The sequence below is a fragment of the Hippocampus comes genome, unplaced genomic scaffold, assembly GCF_001891065.2.
Source record: "Hippocampus comes isolate QL1 unplaced genomic scaffold, H_comes_QL1_v1.1 scaffold105, whole genome shotgun sequence".
NCBI lineage: Eukaryota > Metazoa > Chordata > Actinopteri > Syngnathiformes > Syngnathidae > Hippocampus > Hippocampus comes.
The window spans coordinates 820,979-839,072 of record NW_017806235.1 but is presented as its reverse complement, the minus strand read 5'-3'; the positions used below and the strand labels follow the sequence as shown (position 1 = coordinate 839,072).

Below are 18,094 nucleotides of genomic sequence, written 5' to 3'. Positions count from 1 at the left end.
TTCTTAATGTTTTGTGTATTTTATATTTTTGTCACGGTATAATATAATTTTGCTTTTTTTTTTTTTTTAATTCTAAGGTTGTTGCTTGAAGGATATGTTCACAGTCTAATAGTGGCACTAAGGGAGCGAGCTCTCTTTCATCTTGCAGCATGATGAAAACGTCATGTATTGGTTTATTGTCAAGGGCGGAATCTCGCGATCTATTGAACTCATCCGGATGTCGTACTCCAGCCCTGCGGGAAGATATTAAAGATGTGACATGACACACGCCTCCGCTTATATCTGCCAATTGTCAAGAACAGACAGTGACGTCTGCGAATTGACGCGTGGCTGTTAAATATCCGCCACAAGCAGATTTTTGTGATTAATCGGAGAGATTTCTCGGTTTTGTGAGCGCATGACTGATCTGATTAGCGGGTGTCGTGTGCCATGTCAATATGTAGCTATCGCAGTATTGAAAACGAGTTCCAGCTTACCTCAGTTTGTGGCGCTTCCCAATAATTTGACCATCCTTCTGCTGACTTTTATCATGGATCTGTTTGCGGGATTTTTGTGAAAATCAAATGGAGCCAACATGAATGATGTCTGCGATGTAGGTGGTGCCACCATTTCTTTTTGTGGGACTTACAACACCGGGCTACTTTGTGGAGTCAGCGGAAATGTTGCAAGTTTGCACTCTGGATATTTTTCTTCGTAATGACAAAAGAAGAGTGACTGCAGCGTCGTGAGTTGATGTCCTTGACGCAGATCTTTGTTGTTGTCAACTGCCTCGTGGGTTTTGTTTGGTTTTTTTATGGTGGATTCAGTCAAACCTCAATGGGATGCCCGTACTGCATGGGAAGTTGTCTTCATCTCTTGTGAAAATTTGCGCTTGGAGGAAAAATTTAGGATGGTTGATTCCTTAAAAAAAGAAAATAAAAAAATCAGCCCTGAAGCCAGTTTTACTGGCATGAAAATTGGTCGTCTACTATGAGTCGAACCACAAGACACCCTCAAAAACCAGGACCCAAAAAAGGCATAGGAAGTCGGCCATTTTGCTTTCAGGCAGCCATTTTGGTGAGAAAGTATGTTTGCTAGCAATCTGGAATGTTGTGAAAATTCATCGAGTGAAGCCAGCGTCACTTGACAGCATAAGATGGCATGTCTATCATGATTGGAGCGACAAGAAAGTCTCACAACGAAAGTCTGCCACTTTGATCGGAAGTGGCCACTTTGGGGTTATTTGGATAAGAATGTACGTTTGGTAGCATTCTCTGTCATGCTTGAAAATTCATCCCGTGAGGCAAGTTTCATTTTAAAGTATGACATTTGGTAGGCAGATCTATCATGAGTTGCTCCACAAAATACAGTCGTCTCAAAGATCCATGCCTGAAAAGAGACAGGAAGTCGGCCATCTTAGCCCCGTTTCAGGGGCGCTTTGCTGAACATGTGCATTTTGTAGCATCCCCCAGAGTTGCCGAAAAGCTAGTTGCAGCCAGCAACACATCACGACATTTGGTAGGCACGTCTTTCATGTCCAGGGTCCATTGTTTCCATTTTCAGATCTGCTCACAGAAATACTTGATTCCATAAGATGAACGTTTGAACAAACGTCTTGTGTGGGGCGAGTTTGGCTTGTTCGTTGCCTCTCCCATTTTAAGGTGCAATCTGGATCCTTGATTAGCTTATTCCACTGGAAACATCTCGCACATGGAAGTAAATTTGCTCATTACATGGCAGTTAAATCCGAGACATTTCACCTAAAGTAAGACCATTTATTTTGCCTCGGTAGGTTTCAGATCTCTGATTAGGCCATGTTTCCACTATTTTTGGGGGGTAGGCAGTGTGGCCATATCTACAACTTCAAAGCACATAAAAAAATCCAGCATGTATTTTGCCTAGTAACCAATCATACAGTTTTTGTTTTTGTTTTTTTTTTTGCCTGGCACATTAATGAAGGGTAACTGGAAAGCAGGACGGCTCGGGTCTCTCAGTTTAAGAACCAACCGAAATGAAGTACATCTTGATTGAAAAAAAAAACCCGTAATTATATCATTATATTAGATTATAAATGGTCCATCTTAGGCGCACGCTAGCATGAATTCCGATTGCCTGAACTCCTGCTTTGTTCATAATCACCCGTGTGGAAAAACATCAGAGTCGTGTTTCATTCTTCCAATTTGTTAATAACGGCGCTGCGAGCCCGTAACCCCGCCATTAAAGAGCAATGTTCACCTTATGGCTTCGTGGGCCAATGAGTCAACGGCTCCCCGGGCCCTGACTAGCTATGGATGGATGGGCCTCAGCGCACGTCAGCGGGGGAGTCCTCATACCTGCGCTTCATGACCTGACTAATAGCACCCCCCCATGCCCCCCCACCCCACCCCGCCCTCCGACACCAACCCCTCATGGCGGATTCACCAGACTGACTAAAATGGAGGTTGCGCGTCGCTATCGGCCGACAGCTTGGCTTTTTCCCAGAGGTGTGGTTAGTTGTGGTTTTTAGTCATTCAGTCTTCGTATCTCGGCGATAAACTCACATTTGCTTGTGCGTGCCTTACGTTAGTGCTTGTTGCAAGGCATGACGGACTAAGCAAATATGATCTCGTCTGAGTTGGACCTGCCTCTTAACACCTGCACTGTCGCACTTAATGCTTCTCTGTTTACTGATTTGGAAGATAAGGACGGCATTTTGAACACTGTCACTCATGTTATGACTGCAGCTGTTTTTTTCACCCTCGTTTTTTTGTCTTTTGTAAAGTCATATGTCAAGACTGAGTTGTTCCAAGGGATATCCCTCTGTGCACGAAACCTCAGGAAGAATCACTGAAATGCCAGTGTCTGTATGTAGCCCCTTCGTGTGGGGCTCACCCATATTTTTAAATTCATTTTCCGACAGCAATATGAAGAAGTTATTAGAAAGATTTTACATCTCGCTTTTTGTTCAGAGACTGCATTTTTTTTTTCTCTTGAAAAAAAACTTGACTTTATTCTCACCGTGGAGGAGAAGCGCCTCGAAAAGTCTGACCATGACACAATTTTTCAAAGCAACATGAAATTGGTCGAGGCATGTCCATCCTAAATGGACCCACAAAAAAAAATCCCAAGGAAACGATGCCCAAAATAGACAAGGAAAGTCCATTCATCGAATTTGAGTGTTTGTCAAAGAGTATGGGAAGCAAGCTCAGTTAGCGAGCTATAAAACATTCAATCCTAACTGCATGTCACTCAAACATTCCGAAATCTGAGCATCAGGCTCACAAAATGCCGAGACGATGCAAAAATGTGGATGCGATCTGAGATCAAGATTGTGATTAGGATGATTTCATGAAACAATTCCTATAGCTTTGGAAATCAGATCTTTTTGTAGCCTTTTAGCTTGGTCAGGTTTTTATATTTTCCCCTCCCAGCCACCTGAGCTGTTGCCCACTACACAGATGAAATGACCTCTTTTGGCAAACAGTTTGCAGGTTGTTTTTGAAGCCTTCTGCGATCAGAAAAGTTGCCACTGTTGACATCGACTGCATATTAGTCATTATGTCCGACCGAGGGAATGAATAAAGGCTGTCACAGGAACCGAACATTTTAATTAAGCCAACCCACCACCATCCACTCTCCAAACTCATAAAAGTCGCCCCTGTCGGCCCGTAATTACACGTAGCGTGTCACGATGACGCTCCGCCAATGATTAATTTGAGGCACGGAGATGATTGATTCGTGTGTTTGTTTACAAACGTGTTGCTCTGCTCCAGCAGACCGTCACACGCTCCTGCTTTTTGGACCCTTGTCCTTTTTTATCCGGCGGCTCACACTAGCGACAATCAAGTCTCATTAGCCACACTGCGCTTTGTTTATTTGACGTCTCCAAGACGTTTGAAACGAGCGCTAAAGTGCAAATGTGTGTGTGCGTCATAATAACATCGGACTGCTCTTGAATTCAACAATGTCCCGGTTTCTGCTGGCTCAATTTGAGGCAGAGGTGGTACCATTCCAGTCATTGTCACACGTTTGTATGCGGCGACCTCCCCGGCTGGATCAAACACATTTTAGGAAGCAAAAAAAAAAGAAATCCGTCATTTGGCTCTTCTGACTCTTCTTTTTAAGTCCCATGAGCCACCTTGTCGTCAGAAAGAATCATGATGAGAATGGTCTTTATTGGCCAAGGACAGTATGTAAAACCGCAGTAGGAACACTTAAGTTCTAAAGTCCTTTTGTTACTTTATGTTAACTATTCTGTAAAGTGCATTGTAACAGCTCCAGCTGTTGTGAAAGCCCGATAGAAATAAAGATGTATCGTAAAGCCAAAAAAAAAAAAAAAAAAGCTGCTCACAAAATGTATACTTTTCGGACTTAGACGCAGCAAGAAGTGTCTAGTCATGCCATAGTACTGATCAACGACAAATTTTTAAATGGTGAAGAGTGATGGAGCAACAACTGTGAATACAATAATAACGGCACTCAACGGGAGTGAAATTTGGCCAAGTGTCGCTCTTAACCTGACTCTTAACTTCATAGGAAGGAGGGGAAAGAATGTTTGCTGGTTTTGATGTGCATCGTTTGACAGTGCCCGTCGGAGAAACGCAGTCAAAACAAAATGGCGGTTCAAAACGACACTCAACGTAGACCTTGGACACACCTACGGTGCGTTTATGTTCCGACCTTGCCCTTCCCTGACCAAAGACGACTCCATTGTCGTATGCTTTATAAGATAGCGAGCATGACAGTAAGTTAAAAGTCACTCAGGCAGTTGTGCTATGAGGCTAATGCTATTAAAACCAAAAAAACAAAAACACCGCCTGTTAGACAGACCACACGTACGAGAGTAATCCTGTGAAGGAATACAAACAAGCGCAGGGCTTGTGTTTGTCCACACAAGACAAGGTGACTCGGTCAACAGAAGCGAGCGCATTTCGGAGAACCACCCCTTGGGCTTGTCGTGCCGGGTCGGGGGGGGCCAGGGTTACGTACGAAAAGAGCGCGCCCCGGCATAAATAAGAGACGCGTGGTTTCTGGCAGGGCCGTAGATCACGCCGATGGCGGTGGAAGTATGATATCAGATCGCCCCAAAGAGAGAAATAGGAAAGTGGATGATTATGTGCTCACAGGCGGGGGAATAAGAGCAAATGTCCTGCTCAGCCAGACAAAAAAAAAAAAGTAGATTGTTTCAAAGGTCACACGAACGCATTCCAGTCATTTTACTTCGGATAAACAGCGCGCTAACAGCTACTACATCTTGTTGTGGGAGCGTGGGGGTTTTTTTGTTGTTGTTGTTGTTGTTTTTTTTAACCTGTGGCTTTGTTTTTATGACGCTCCATTGCACCGAGGTGTGTCGCGGCGGTGCACGCAGTGTTTGTTTGACGCGCCATAGCAACTTACTCAACACCTGGGGATGTCGTGCGAGGATCGACCAGATGCGTATGTCGTCTCATCGTCTTCGGTTACATTCACACATACACCCCCCCTCCCCCTCCCCCCGCACCGCACCGCACCTCCCTCTGCCGTGGTTGATCCCCGACCATTGTAAACATACTTATCTGCCTCATCGAAAGTGGTGAATGGAAGCTTTCAGGCCAGACCGTGCAAAGAATTTGAATGTTGTTCTCGTTTTTCATTCCGGTCGCCTTTATCCACCGAGATTCTCATCATTTAACAACCGTGTTACATCAGGAGACCGCGGAGGTGTTTCTTGAAATCGATTGAGTGGCTTGTTCACATGGTCTTCACGGGGGAAACACACGAGAGTTGTCTGGATTTTTCCCAAAGCCGATTTGCAGAATCCCTGGCTAACCAACTAACTTCGCTGACTTTGTTCGTCGCCTTTTTGAGAGTTGGCCCATACTCCAAATGTCATCAAAGTTTGCGTAAACCCTCAAAAGTGGCTCAGCAACAATCCTGCGGATTTCACCGAGCATCTTGACCCGAAGAAAAAAAAGTCTCAAAAATCCATGCCACAAAAGACAGAGGAAGATTTCCATTTTGGTTTCAAACCAAACACGGTTTTACCTGTCAATCAAGGCCGAACTTGAAGGAATGTGGTTGGTTGAACTGAGCTTTTCACGTAACCCGAGCGTGGCGAGGTGACGTGACCGCTATCGTCCTCATTTCGATATTGATATCTTGAATATATGGCCCACTCCTAGTATACGGTATGATCGTGTTGGAGGTAAGCGGTAGGATTGCGGTTCGACGCCGACACGTCTTACGAAACAGAAAACGTCTGTGAAACATTTTGCCGAGCGACTCGTCAGTCACGATCATCAGTCAAGCAGCTTTTTCAGTTGAACCTGCTGAACTTTTATTCTTTGCATCCTCCTCCCTACCTCCACCCCCTCCCTGTCGAAACCTCGCCTCTTTGTATGAGGCACATGCAAATGTCGTCTTGCCTTTGCCGCGCTGCCGTCGGAAAACAGCCGCGGGCCTTTCACTTGATTTTTCTTCCCCTCCAGATGACTCGTGTGCCTTTCAGTGCCATATTGACTCAAGACCAATTGGAGCACAGACAACACCTTTCGTGCTATCCCCCCCGCCCCCCCTCCCTTTGTAGATAAATAATAAAAGGCTTCATTGTGAGACCTGGTATTGATTTAAAAAAAAAAAAAAGAAAAAGCATCTAAGTGCCTCTTTATTCTTGACTCAGAAAGCTTTCTATTCTAATCGAACATGGCACCGATGAATGTTTACGCTTCACGATGCAGCTGGCAGCTTCAGTCGTGTCTCGAATCTCCTCTGTAGATGTCAGCTGCACCGATGCCACGTCCCCTTTGCAAATTGTGACGTCACAGTCGGGCTAATTTCCATCATATCGAGTTGAAACATTCATCACTTGCCGGCTACCTGTTCGAATAGCGGCCATTTTCCCCCCAAACTTTTTCCGACCGTGCTTTTGTGTCAAAAGGAAAAGAGAAGGAGAGCTGCAGTGTTGCTGGATGCGCCGATGAGCTGTCAGGAAAATACTACAAAGTGGTTTCTTGAGCTACGGGTGCTATGAATTTTTCGGCGTACGGCCCGCCGTTCAGATGACACTCGTGGCAAACATTTGAGATTGCGAGCGCTGTGTGGTGGCAGTGAACTCGACTCACTGCGTGACAAGCAGCAGTTTGGCAAATTGTGAACAACTTGGGTGTGCAACTTGGCCACTCACAACACGGTGACGGTTGATGCTGTTTGTTAGCCTTCCTGTGGTGTTTTGTATTGTGTGTTAGCAAAAAGCTAGTGTAAGTTGTCTTTTTTGTTTGTTTGTTTTGTTGTTGTTTTTTTTTAAATACATGTGCATTTCTCTTTGCTTTGTGTTTAGTTTCAACTGGGAGTTGCATTCAGCTACCATAGCCAGAAAAATCCTGAGACAAATGGCCGCCACTGTTATGCTAAAGCCAAAAAAAAAAAAAAAAACAAAGCATTGAAATAAAGTTTCTAAGTATTCATTCCCCATGTTGTAACCGTAACTCTTCAACATATTTGGGATGTTTCAGACATCGGGGAAATGTTTTAATTGGGAAGAAAATGTCACGTTATATCTCCTTCAACGATTGGTGCCGAAAGCAGTGAATTGTGTTTGCTCATGAATATTCATTCGCATGCATATGCTCGCTCCCCTTCCATGTTTCACAACTACGTATTCTCTATAGGAGGCGTCTGTTCTCCTGCCCACACGTTCAACATTCATAGCAGCGCATTGGTCTGCCCTCCTCAATGCAGATTGAGACGAGTAATGAGAAAGCGCGGCCACATGAGGCACGAGTGCGGTATTTCGCATGTCGCCCTTTCCTTGTTCCCACTTTTTCCCACAAGGAGATGTTTTGGGTTGATGTGGGGGTGGGGGATTGGGGGGCGCGACATTACCATCCAGCGGCCCTCCCGGCGGGACAGTAGGACGAGGACGGGGTCCATTTCAGCGGGGCTCTGATTAGAGCCATCGCCCTCGTCGCCACGCTCCGCTCGCACTGGTAATTGGAGCTGGCAGGAGGTTGGCATGCAAACCCTCCCCAGTGCCCGCCCCCTTCTCCTTGCTCTCCTTCTTACTTATTTCTACTCCCCCGCACCTGCCTTAACGCTCGCAGGTTGCACAGCCGTTTAGGACCACGTCACGGCTTCTTAATTGGACTAATTACCATATTAGGAGTGTCGTCGCCAACATCCTCGTCAGCATCCCCCCCCCCCCCCCCGGCCCAATTGGTAATTTAATTCAGTATACACACACACACACACACACACACACACACACACACACACACACACACACACACACACACACACACGGGTTCCAGTCTTCACTACGATTCCGTCATAAGCCATAGTACAAGTACATAAGCACAAACCAAAACAAAATGTCACAACCATTTTATCTTCAATGAAAATGAACAATTGAGTAAAACCAAACATGGCCCCTGTCATGAATCCAAAATCCGTGTCGGTAGTGGGTTCAGAATACTTTTTAAATTGGGATCAACTCAAAGAACCAAAAGAAAGAAGCAACCGGTGTATTTCAAACCTGTCGTAGGGTTTCCGGTTTTGTTTTTAAGACAAGTTTTCAAATTTAGGAAATTAGGACAGGGTTTGGGTTCCAAGCAAAGATTTAGATTTCAAAGTTGAATTTGAAGCAAGGCTTCAAGTTTCAAATTAGGTCTTGAAACTTCCAAGTAGGGTTTTAAACAAGGCTAAGAGTTCAAATGATGTTTCTTAGGCGAGGGTTCCAAATCAGTGTTTCAATCAAAGGTCGGCGTTTCAAGCCGGGGGCTTGACTCAAAATGTCTGCTTATCATAAGAAACATCAAGTCGCATGTTTGATTTGATTCACTGGCTTCCCTCCAAGCATCGCCTGCCTTCTCCGGCGTCCCGGGCAATGAAAGAGGACGTGAACAAAGGCGCGTCTTTGTCTTGCCTGGAATGACAAGTTGGCAGACAGACCAGCTGCAGGAGTTGGGAAACCAGGCAGGCCTCAAAAAGCTTCCACAATAGCTTGTCAACTACTCATATTCAGACAGCTTCCACTGTGTTTTTTTTTTCTTTTTTTCCACCAAATGAGTTGGACATGCAAATGTGACAAAATGTGCATCATTCTGGAAGCATTGTACATTTGTAAATACCCGGACTGCGCCTTCATTCAAGCAAAAATTTGCCTCGTGAAAGCTGTAACGTTTTGCTTCGACACAGAACCAATGAAAACCAATTTACATGGGCGGCATTGCTTCGATTCAGCGTTAAGAGTTTCAAATTTGAGTTTTTTTTTTCTTTTTTTCCACCAAATGAGTTGGACATTCAAAATTGATTCGGCGACATGTGACAAAATGTGCATCATTCTGTAAGCATTGTACATTTGTAAATACCCGGATTGTGCCTTCATTCAAGCAAAAATTTGCCTCATGAAAGCTGTAACGTTTTGCTTCGACACAGAACCAATGAAAACCAATTTACATGGGGGGCATTGCTTCGATTCAGCGTTAGAGTTTTAAATTAGAGTGTCAGGTCAGGGTCAGTTCAGTGTTAGGCTTTCAAATGAAGGTTTAGACAAGGGTCAGGGTTTCAAGCCAGCATTAAACATTGAAAGGGGTTTCAACGTAGGGCTATTAACTTTTAAACTTGCCCGACGGATCACAAACAGGGTTTCAATACAGTGTTCGAGTTGTTCAAGTAGGCTTTCAAGCCACTTAAACTTGCCCGACGGATCACAAACAGGGTTTCAAGAGTGTTCGAGTTGTTCAAGTAGGCTTTCAAGCCATGCGTAGGGTTTCAAATTAGTGTGCGAAGCCTGGATTGCTGTTTTAAAATCAGGTTCCAAACCATGACGTAAGTTTCGACAGTGTCAGAAAAATAAAAATTTGGAATCACTGGAAAAAAAAAAACCCACAAAGTTGCTCCGATTCAATGGCATTGAATTTCCAGTGCAAAACAAACAAAAAAAAAAAACCCACAGAGGATTTCACAGCTCACCTGCCAAGCAAACGGGGTAAAAAAAAAAAAAAAAGGGTCAGGTTCATTTATAAGCCTTCCTGATTTATTCCCTCCCCGTTTGAGCTCTCCCGATATGACCGCACCGCCACCGCCGCCGCATGTGATATCTCCGTTTGCATTTTTCACCGGCCCGGAAACACTTGCCAATAATCTTAATCATAAATATTATATGGGCGGCGGTACAACATTGTTTGCTCTAAAATATCCCCTGCTGACGTTGAGAGCGAAAAACGCCTCGCTCGCCAAAACGCTGCGGCACCAATACAAATATTTCTATGTGTAAAGCAGATGCCGCAGCGTTGGAAGTTGGAAACATTTCATCGCCTGAGGAAATTCACCTTGGCCATTGTTACGTATTTAACGTGCCACAACCACAGCGATGTGCCCGAGCCGGAATTAATGATGACCACACCCTCGTCCGAATGAATTGAACAGGACTCACTAAGCCCCAACCATGCAATCAAAAATGTCAGCGCTCCTCCTTAAAAACCGCCACCACGTACAACAAAAACGAACGAACGGCATTCAGGATAATCCACAAAGTTAATGCCGACTCAATGAGAGGCATGAGCGCCTGTGAACCGACAGATCCAACGTGTGCTCCTTATGCCGGTTATTAATGCGAATCAAGATATCGAACGGAAAATCCAAAACGGACTGGAAATAATTCACTTAAAGCCCACGTTTTCTTGCTGACATGTAGGCACGCGTCATCACACCTCTTCTCCATGGAAACAGCCAGCAGACACAGTCCAAGTAAACTGAAAAATTCCAGAGAGTGAGTCGTCGTATTTTGAAGCGTTGCTTTTGTCGTCATTACTATGCGAACGATACTTTTTTTTGTATGCTAAAGACCACTTCATCTTGCAGTAAATACCTCCTAAATTCTTGCGAGCCGGCATCCTTGAAGCTCTCAAAGCCGCTGAGAGGCCTCTCAACGTTCACATTTTTTTTTCCCCCGCCCCACCTTCTCACTGGCTTTCCTAACAAAAGACCCTCCCGTATGTTTGTCTGCAGAGAACCAGATCCCCCACGGCTTCCCTACCATCGACATGGGCCCCCAGCTGAAGGTGGTGGAGCGGACCAGAACCGCCACCATGTTATGCGCTGCCAGCGGAAACCCCGACCCGGAGATCACCTGGTTCAAGGACATGCTGCCTGTGGATATCAGTAGTAGCAACGGTCGCATCAGACAGCTCCACTCAGGTACACGCTGACATATTTTTTTTTTTAAATTATGATTATTATTTTTTTAATACCGGCACTTTAGGTTTTCAAAGATCACGTCTGGGCAACTGGCGGCCAGCGGGCACACTCTGAGTAGCCCCTTGATCAATATTCAACCCCCCCCCCCAAAAAAAAAAAAAACAAAAACAGAAAAAAATTGCATTTATTTTTTTACAAACATATTTCCTTTATGACAGTGGATCCACACATAGTCTCGGATTCACCTATTTGCACATTTGTGAAGTAATGTCAGAGAAGAATTGAACGTTAGCAATGCCAGTTAGCCTGTTCCACCCAAAATATATATATATATTTTTTTTTTTTTTTTGCAGTTTTGAAAATATAACTTTATAATACGACTTGAAAATGGTACCCAGCACATGCCTAGTTAGTGGTGTATAATGCAATATATGTCTCCTGAAAGAAAGGACAGTTAACTACAGTATAAACATTTAACCATTGTTGAATAAGAGCCAAGGTAGATGGACACAAAAGCATATCGACACGTCGAAAAAATCCGTACGATTCAACACAATGTGCAATGCTCACGACATTGTTTCCCAACCGCGCAGGCAAACTGAAATATCTCAGGAAATAGAGTCAGTCGCCATTATGAAAAACCATTCCGAGTAGTTCCACTTTTTCCCCCCCTCACAAATAAAAGCATTAATATGCGAACACAAGCCAAGGTTAAAAATGACTCTCGTATCATACGTTACTCCATTTAGTCTTGCACCAAACTTTTAATTGGTTTTCTTTCTCTCGTGAGACAGCGAGTGGGTGCCTGGAAACACACTGATATGCCCTCGGACTAACAACTCTTTTTATCCCCCCCGCGCCCCCCCACCTTCCCATGACTACGACGCACAATTTTCCAGACATCTGTTGACGCATCAGGATTTTACCGCTAACCATACGGCTCGATCTAGAACAAAAATAGTACACAAAGACAAGCGATGCGTGAGGTTACTGGCTGTTTATGAGCCCAATGCAATGTATGGAAGCCCCTCAGTGTTTTGCCGCATCCGGCACGGTGTACTTTATCACGTTGCTTCTAATCTGTTTATTCCTTATCGGCGGCCTGCCAGAAAGCCGTGTGTTTTATTTGGCTTTTTCTTTTCTTCTCTCCCACCGATGTTGAAGTGGATTACTAACTAAATCTCTCAACCCCTGTTTGCCTCAATATGACTCCCACCTAGGTGGTACGCCAATTAGAGGTAAGGATGATGATTCAAAAGACATCAAGAAAGAAATAACAAATGTGTACCATCACATCTCATGCAACAGCCCCCCCCGCCCCCCTCTTGCATCAGCCACCCCACCCTACCCAAAGTCACCACCACTCCAGGTTCATTGACGCCTCTTTCCACGTTTCCCCCCCGTTCGTCCGGCGAGCACATGGTCTGTCCGCGGTGGTTGCGCCTTACACACGACGTTCACCAGCCTTGTTGTCGGCATGTTTCAAGGTGTGACCTTGTGTGTGTGCGTCTTTGGAAATCCAACCCAACGCAATCTGATTCGGGATGCCGGGAGACATCATCAGACTTGCTCATACTCCGCTTTCCCAGAGGGAATGCGTATACCAAGTGCTTATCTTCTTCCTATAATAATAATCCTAATAATTATTATTATTTATTAGTAATGACAACCGTGTCTCTGTGTGTGTGTGTGTGTGTGTGTTTGTGTGTGCCTTGAGAACCTACACACACACACACACACACACACACACACTGCGACACTGTGTGCGTAATCCCCCAACAGGTGGTTAGGATAGAAGGAGTCTAGACAGCCGCTGGTGCAATTCCAATTGCGTTATTGACCAACTGTCCCAAGATACTGTAAGCACAAGCACATTTTCTGTCACCCAGGGACCCACATCTTCCTACTGTTCCAAAGTTGCAAACCATTTTATAGAAGTTAAGAACAATAGAGCTTTTTTTTTTTTTGTGTGACTTAAAAATAGCCTCAAAAAATACATGTGCAGTATGTTAAATTTTTAAACGCGGTTTCAAATGAGTTTGGCGTACCACCACAAGTACATTGCTAGCTCTAACGTTAGCTAGCTAGGACTGAGCGGCACTGCATTTGTAGAGTGGCTTGTGACTCGATAACAAGTGAGTCAACTTTCCTGCCATTTTCCCCGTATTGTATGTTCTATGTGGGAACTTGACACACTTCAGCACTGTTGTGAAAAATGCTAAGTAATGTTTACTTGCTCTCCGCGACCCACCCAAAGTGGGTCCCAACCCACCAGCTGCAAATCACTGTTTTTAGACAAGCCGCCGATGGCCTCACCTCGCGCCGTCACTTTAACACGCGGCGCCAAACGTTTTAGCGAGTTAACAGTCAGCCAATTCGACATTCTCTTCCGCTGACTTCCACGTCCTTCAACGGGCCAGGCATGCTTTTTCAGATGCACACGTGACCAAGCTGGCATTCAAAATCGGGCGGTGTTGCCGTAAAGGCTGACTTTGAGCCAACCGCGTCTTGACCTCGAAGCGGCGAGGAGTTTTCATTTTCAAACGAAGGTCGGTTTTGCCACGTGAGATTGTTGCTGGCACGACATGTCTTGAAATGTAAACGGATGCCGCATTAGCATACAAGCCATGCAAGCGAGCCTCCCCGCTCTTCCACCCACCTTGCGAAGACTCTTGATTTAAACGCTGCGGAGGAGCATTTCTCCATGGACCCAACTCATAACCCCGATGCCATTTAAACATAGATGCCATGTACACCCGTGCAAACCTCCGATGCCTTCTCTTACCTTCTCTACACGAGATAGCCAATTTGGTGAAGGTCAAATCAAGTTCACCTGTGGAGTTTAGATTCATCTTATGGGAGCATACGTCACAATCAAAACATAAGCTTTTCATCGTCTCAAAGATAAGCTACCTTTCTGGGGGGGGCAGGGGGAGGCGTAGATTTGTTTTCCTTTTATGATTATTTTTTAAATTATACACATTCATTTATGGTAAATTATTTGGTGGACCACTAAGGTACAGAATCCAGTTTTGGAAAACCACTGCTCTAAAGAGTTGAAAATAACTAGACTGGATGGGGGGGGGGGGTTTAAGTGTCGCAGGTCTGACAACTTAAGCGCCCTCGTTCCCGCAGGCGGTCCGCGCTATTTCTTCCCCAACGTGAGATTGACAGTTTGGTGACAGCGTCATTAGTATGCAGGTGCATGTCAGCACCGAGTCGCACGGCGGCAAATTTGCCACCTCGGAATATCGAAGGCTGCGCTGTCGTGAGATCTGAGCGCACCACTCCCTCCTACCCGAGAAGACTCACCTTGGTCGTCGGCGTGCCGGGTGGTGAGCCTTGTTTGTCGCATCCATCTCATGCTGCATGGTGTTGGGATGGCGGGGGGGGACAACTTGTATCCCGACACATCATCTGACGCCGTCCGATCTGTCTTGTTCCCAACTGCGCGGCTGGCTGGCTGACTTTCACGCTAGTTCTGCGCTGTTTGGGAGGTGTCACACTTGTTGTTGTCGCAAACATGTGTTTCACACACTCAAAGTTTGTACATGTGTGTTGTCAGTCACGAGAGGCAGGTAAGTTTGCTGTTGTTTGCCAAACTATCATTTGGGGCGACTCCATAGCCCCCCCCCCCATTCACGCAGGCTTTTCAGAGGCATAAGAGATGGGGACAAATTTGGAATGTAATTCAGAAAATCCAGTCACTTTTCAAAAGAAAACATTTTTCAGCCTCAAATGATAAATAAGTAGGAACCACTGTAAGTTTTTTTTTTTTTTTTTTTTTTTTTTATACTTCATCTATGCGGCCTGCAATTTTGGTAGCGTCTCATCATTGTATTATTATTTAGATTTTTGCCAAAACACCATTAAAAAAACTGCTCATATTTCTGATTCATATAAAAAAAAAGATCCTTCACAGCGGTAAAAGTCAGCAACTCTCCCGCCCATCCCGAGTTTGTTTGCTTGTGTCACGACATTCATGTATTGTGGATGCTAACATCAACAAACGACAGAACCCGAGAGACGCATACAAGCCTGCTGATTAATTTCATTTGATCGTTTTATCACCGCCACCGGGCATTTAACCTCACCAAAATGCGGTGGAAGCGTATCCGCTTTTTTTTAGCCGACGAGATTGTTGCCGAGCTTTTATGCCACGTTACATTTGCGGCTCAGTTCTTTCATCCTTCCCTTCCACCCTGCAGGAGCTCTACAAATTGAGAACAGCGAGGAGTCCGACCAGGGCAAATACGAATGCATCGCCACCAACAGCGCCGGCACCCGTTACTCGGCTCCCGCCAACCTCTACGTGCGAGGTAAAGTCACCTAAGTGCACCTCCTGACCCCCCAACTCACTTTGCATCTCTCTTGGTGTCTAACCCGACGACGCTTCGACCTCTATTTCTGTCTTTGTGGTTTGTTCATTCATTCCTATCAACTAACCTCCACCTCCAGGTGCAGCGGCCTCTATGCAAACAGCTGAATTAAAAAAACAAATTCCCGCACCGAAATGACACGGCAAGACCCTGTCTCAAATGACTTATTTTGACTGCATTGCGAAGCTCTCTGAACGGGATTGGCGGGTGGGTTTGTTTTGGTGCTTCTGTGAGCCGACTAATGCAGGGCAGGCTGAGGGCAACCCTGCAGCCCTGCTGCTGTAGGAGCAGGGAGAGAAAAAAAAGACAACAAAGCCTCTTAAAAACACACACACACACACACACACACACACACACACACACATACAAGCCAGGAAAGAAGAGAGAGTAATGTTCAGGTCAGCCCCAGTGGATAACACCAGCATGTCTGATGTACACGAAACGGCATAGCAGCTCCAGTTGTTAGTATGCAGCGAGAGAGGGATGAAGGGAACGTGTGAGACCAAAGAAGACGCACGCACACACATTTCGCAACGTTGTAGAAGTAGCCTCAAGTACGCGTATTCCAAATTGCAAATGACCAACGAAAGGCTAAAAATGTCGTGCTGTTTGGAGTTCATTTCAGCCGGCGTCAAAAGGTTGACTGCATGTGTGTTTTGTCATTTCCTTGTTTTTTTTTTTTTTTCCGACACTCGGGGTGTAACGCGATGCCAGAAAGCACACATATGATGACATTTACAATAAAAAACGGCCAACTATGCCAGTACATTTTCCTTCAAGGAAGGATTATCAAATCAATTCATTCATACCGTTGGGGGGCGGGGGCGATGCTGTTTTAATAATACAGAACATTAAATGTCCACTCTTGAGGAAATTAATGATAGAGACAAGTACACGGGACAAGGACAGTTCCTTTCAAGCACACCTCCATAGCCGCCGGCAAACCGACGCAAACTCTTTATCTCTTTAACCTTCGACTGTGTTTGATTTTATCATTCGAATATGCATCTAGACAGTGAAAAAAAACAAAATGCGGGCCGGACTTTCGACACTCTCATATGGCATTTGGGCATGTTATGGTTTGACTTCAAACGTCAAGAGTTGAAAAGTGAAACGGCGACAACAAAATATCTGCCCCCCGAGGCACTTGCATTGTCTCATCAAGGGCAACAGTGCCATCAAAATTGCTAGTTGGACTACCCGCAAGCTCCGACAGGTTCTGATCCAAATCCTTAACTTAAATGTAGAGGCGGGCGACTTCTGGGGATGTCGGTCTAGTCTATTAATCAACTGTCACGGGTGCGGACTCGGCCTTTGCCTCCTCTCGCAGGTAATTATAGTGTGATTGCATGGCGTGGCGTCAGCAAAGCCCGCCCTTCTGGCTCCGCTAGGTCTGTAACACCACCCAGGTAGCTGTCACCCCATCGCTTCACCCCGATCCGCCATCCCCCACACAGACATCCAAATAGGAATCAAACCGAGCGTAACCTTTGAAAAACAGTAGTTGTCTGCTGGCGGGAAAAAAAAAAATCCTTGTTTTCACTCTGTCATTGTCGCCCTGGTGACGGAGAGCGTCGGACCCCCCCCCCCCCCCCGGCGTGGCTTCGCTGTCAGTGGGCTTTGATTAGGTCCAAAACATGAGCGACAGCGCCAGTCTCGTCTGTACTTGGTGTCGTTTTATGCAGCGCACCAAAGGGGAGATTTAGGGGATTAGCAGATCGAGCCTCCAAACTATAAACATCACAAGCTTTGGGATGTAAAATGGAGTGTTTGGAGAGTTAAAAAGTGTAGCAACAAACTGTATCTCACGAGTGGTCGGGTTGGAATATGCCAGAAATAAAAAGGTTTTTTTCCCCCTGAGGAAAATAATAGGCACGCTGCGTTCTTGGGTCGGCTGACCATTATTCACTAAATCCGTACAGGCAGTCTTTTAAGTAACAGTACTACTGTATGTATTGCGATCACCCTACTGTGGTGGCATCACAGAAAAAAAGAAGCAAAACACACACACATACACACACACACACACACACACACACACACACACACACACACACACACACACACACAATTACTGTATGCATGATGCGATACTTGAGATGTGCACAACTACAAATGAGAAATGACAAAAGCAAATCCTCTCTCTCTCTCTCTCTCTCTCTCGCTCTCGTGTGTGTACAGTTGTGTGTGTGCACAGTATTTACTGTGCGTTTTATACAATGCACCATTACAAAAACAGAGCTGCAAACAGCAGAAGGAAGCACAGCCAATGTAGGAACGTTCTGTCAGTAGTCACGGGAAGCTAACGTGAAGCTAGCGCCATGTTACAACGATCATGTCTGCAGCGTGGAAATATTTCAATGTGGAAAGCCGTCTCCGCAATGGCAACTTGCAGTGTGTGCGAATTGAGCATTTTGCTGGGTGGGAAGACGAGAGCTGCATTTAATATGCCACCTGAAAAACTGAAGGGGAAAAACAAAATGGCCAGGGAGGTGTTACATTTTGTACTTAGTTTAAACCACCGACCCACGAGCCATATAAAAGGTGTCATGTTGGGATAGTTTTGTCTAAAAAAAAAAAAA

At 45.2% G+C, this 18,094-nt stretch overlaps 1 protein-coding gene across 1 annotated transcript in view; it reads left to right on the top strand.

Annotated features, from left to right (window-relative positions):
- The window catches only part of LOC109507374 (receptor-type tyrosine-protein phosphatase F-like), a 182,987-nt gene that overhangs the window by 46,194 nt on the left and 118,699 nt on the right, over window positions 1–18,094 (top strand). Inside the window, exons 5-6 of the mRNA XM_019856751.1 lie at window positions 10,945–11,133; window positions 15,342–15,452. Of these exons, the coding sequence (XP_019712310.1) occupies window positions 10,945–11,133; window positions 15,342–15,452 (300 nt within the window). The remainder of the gene's footprint in view (window positions 1–10,944; window positions 11,134–15,341; window positions 15,453–18,094) is intronic.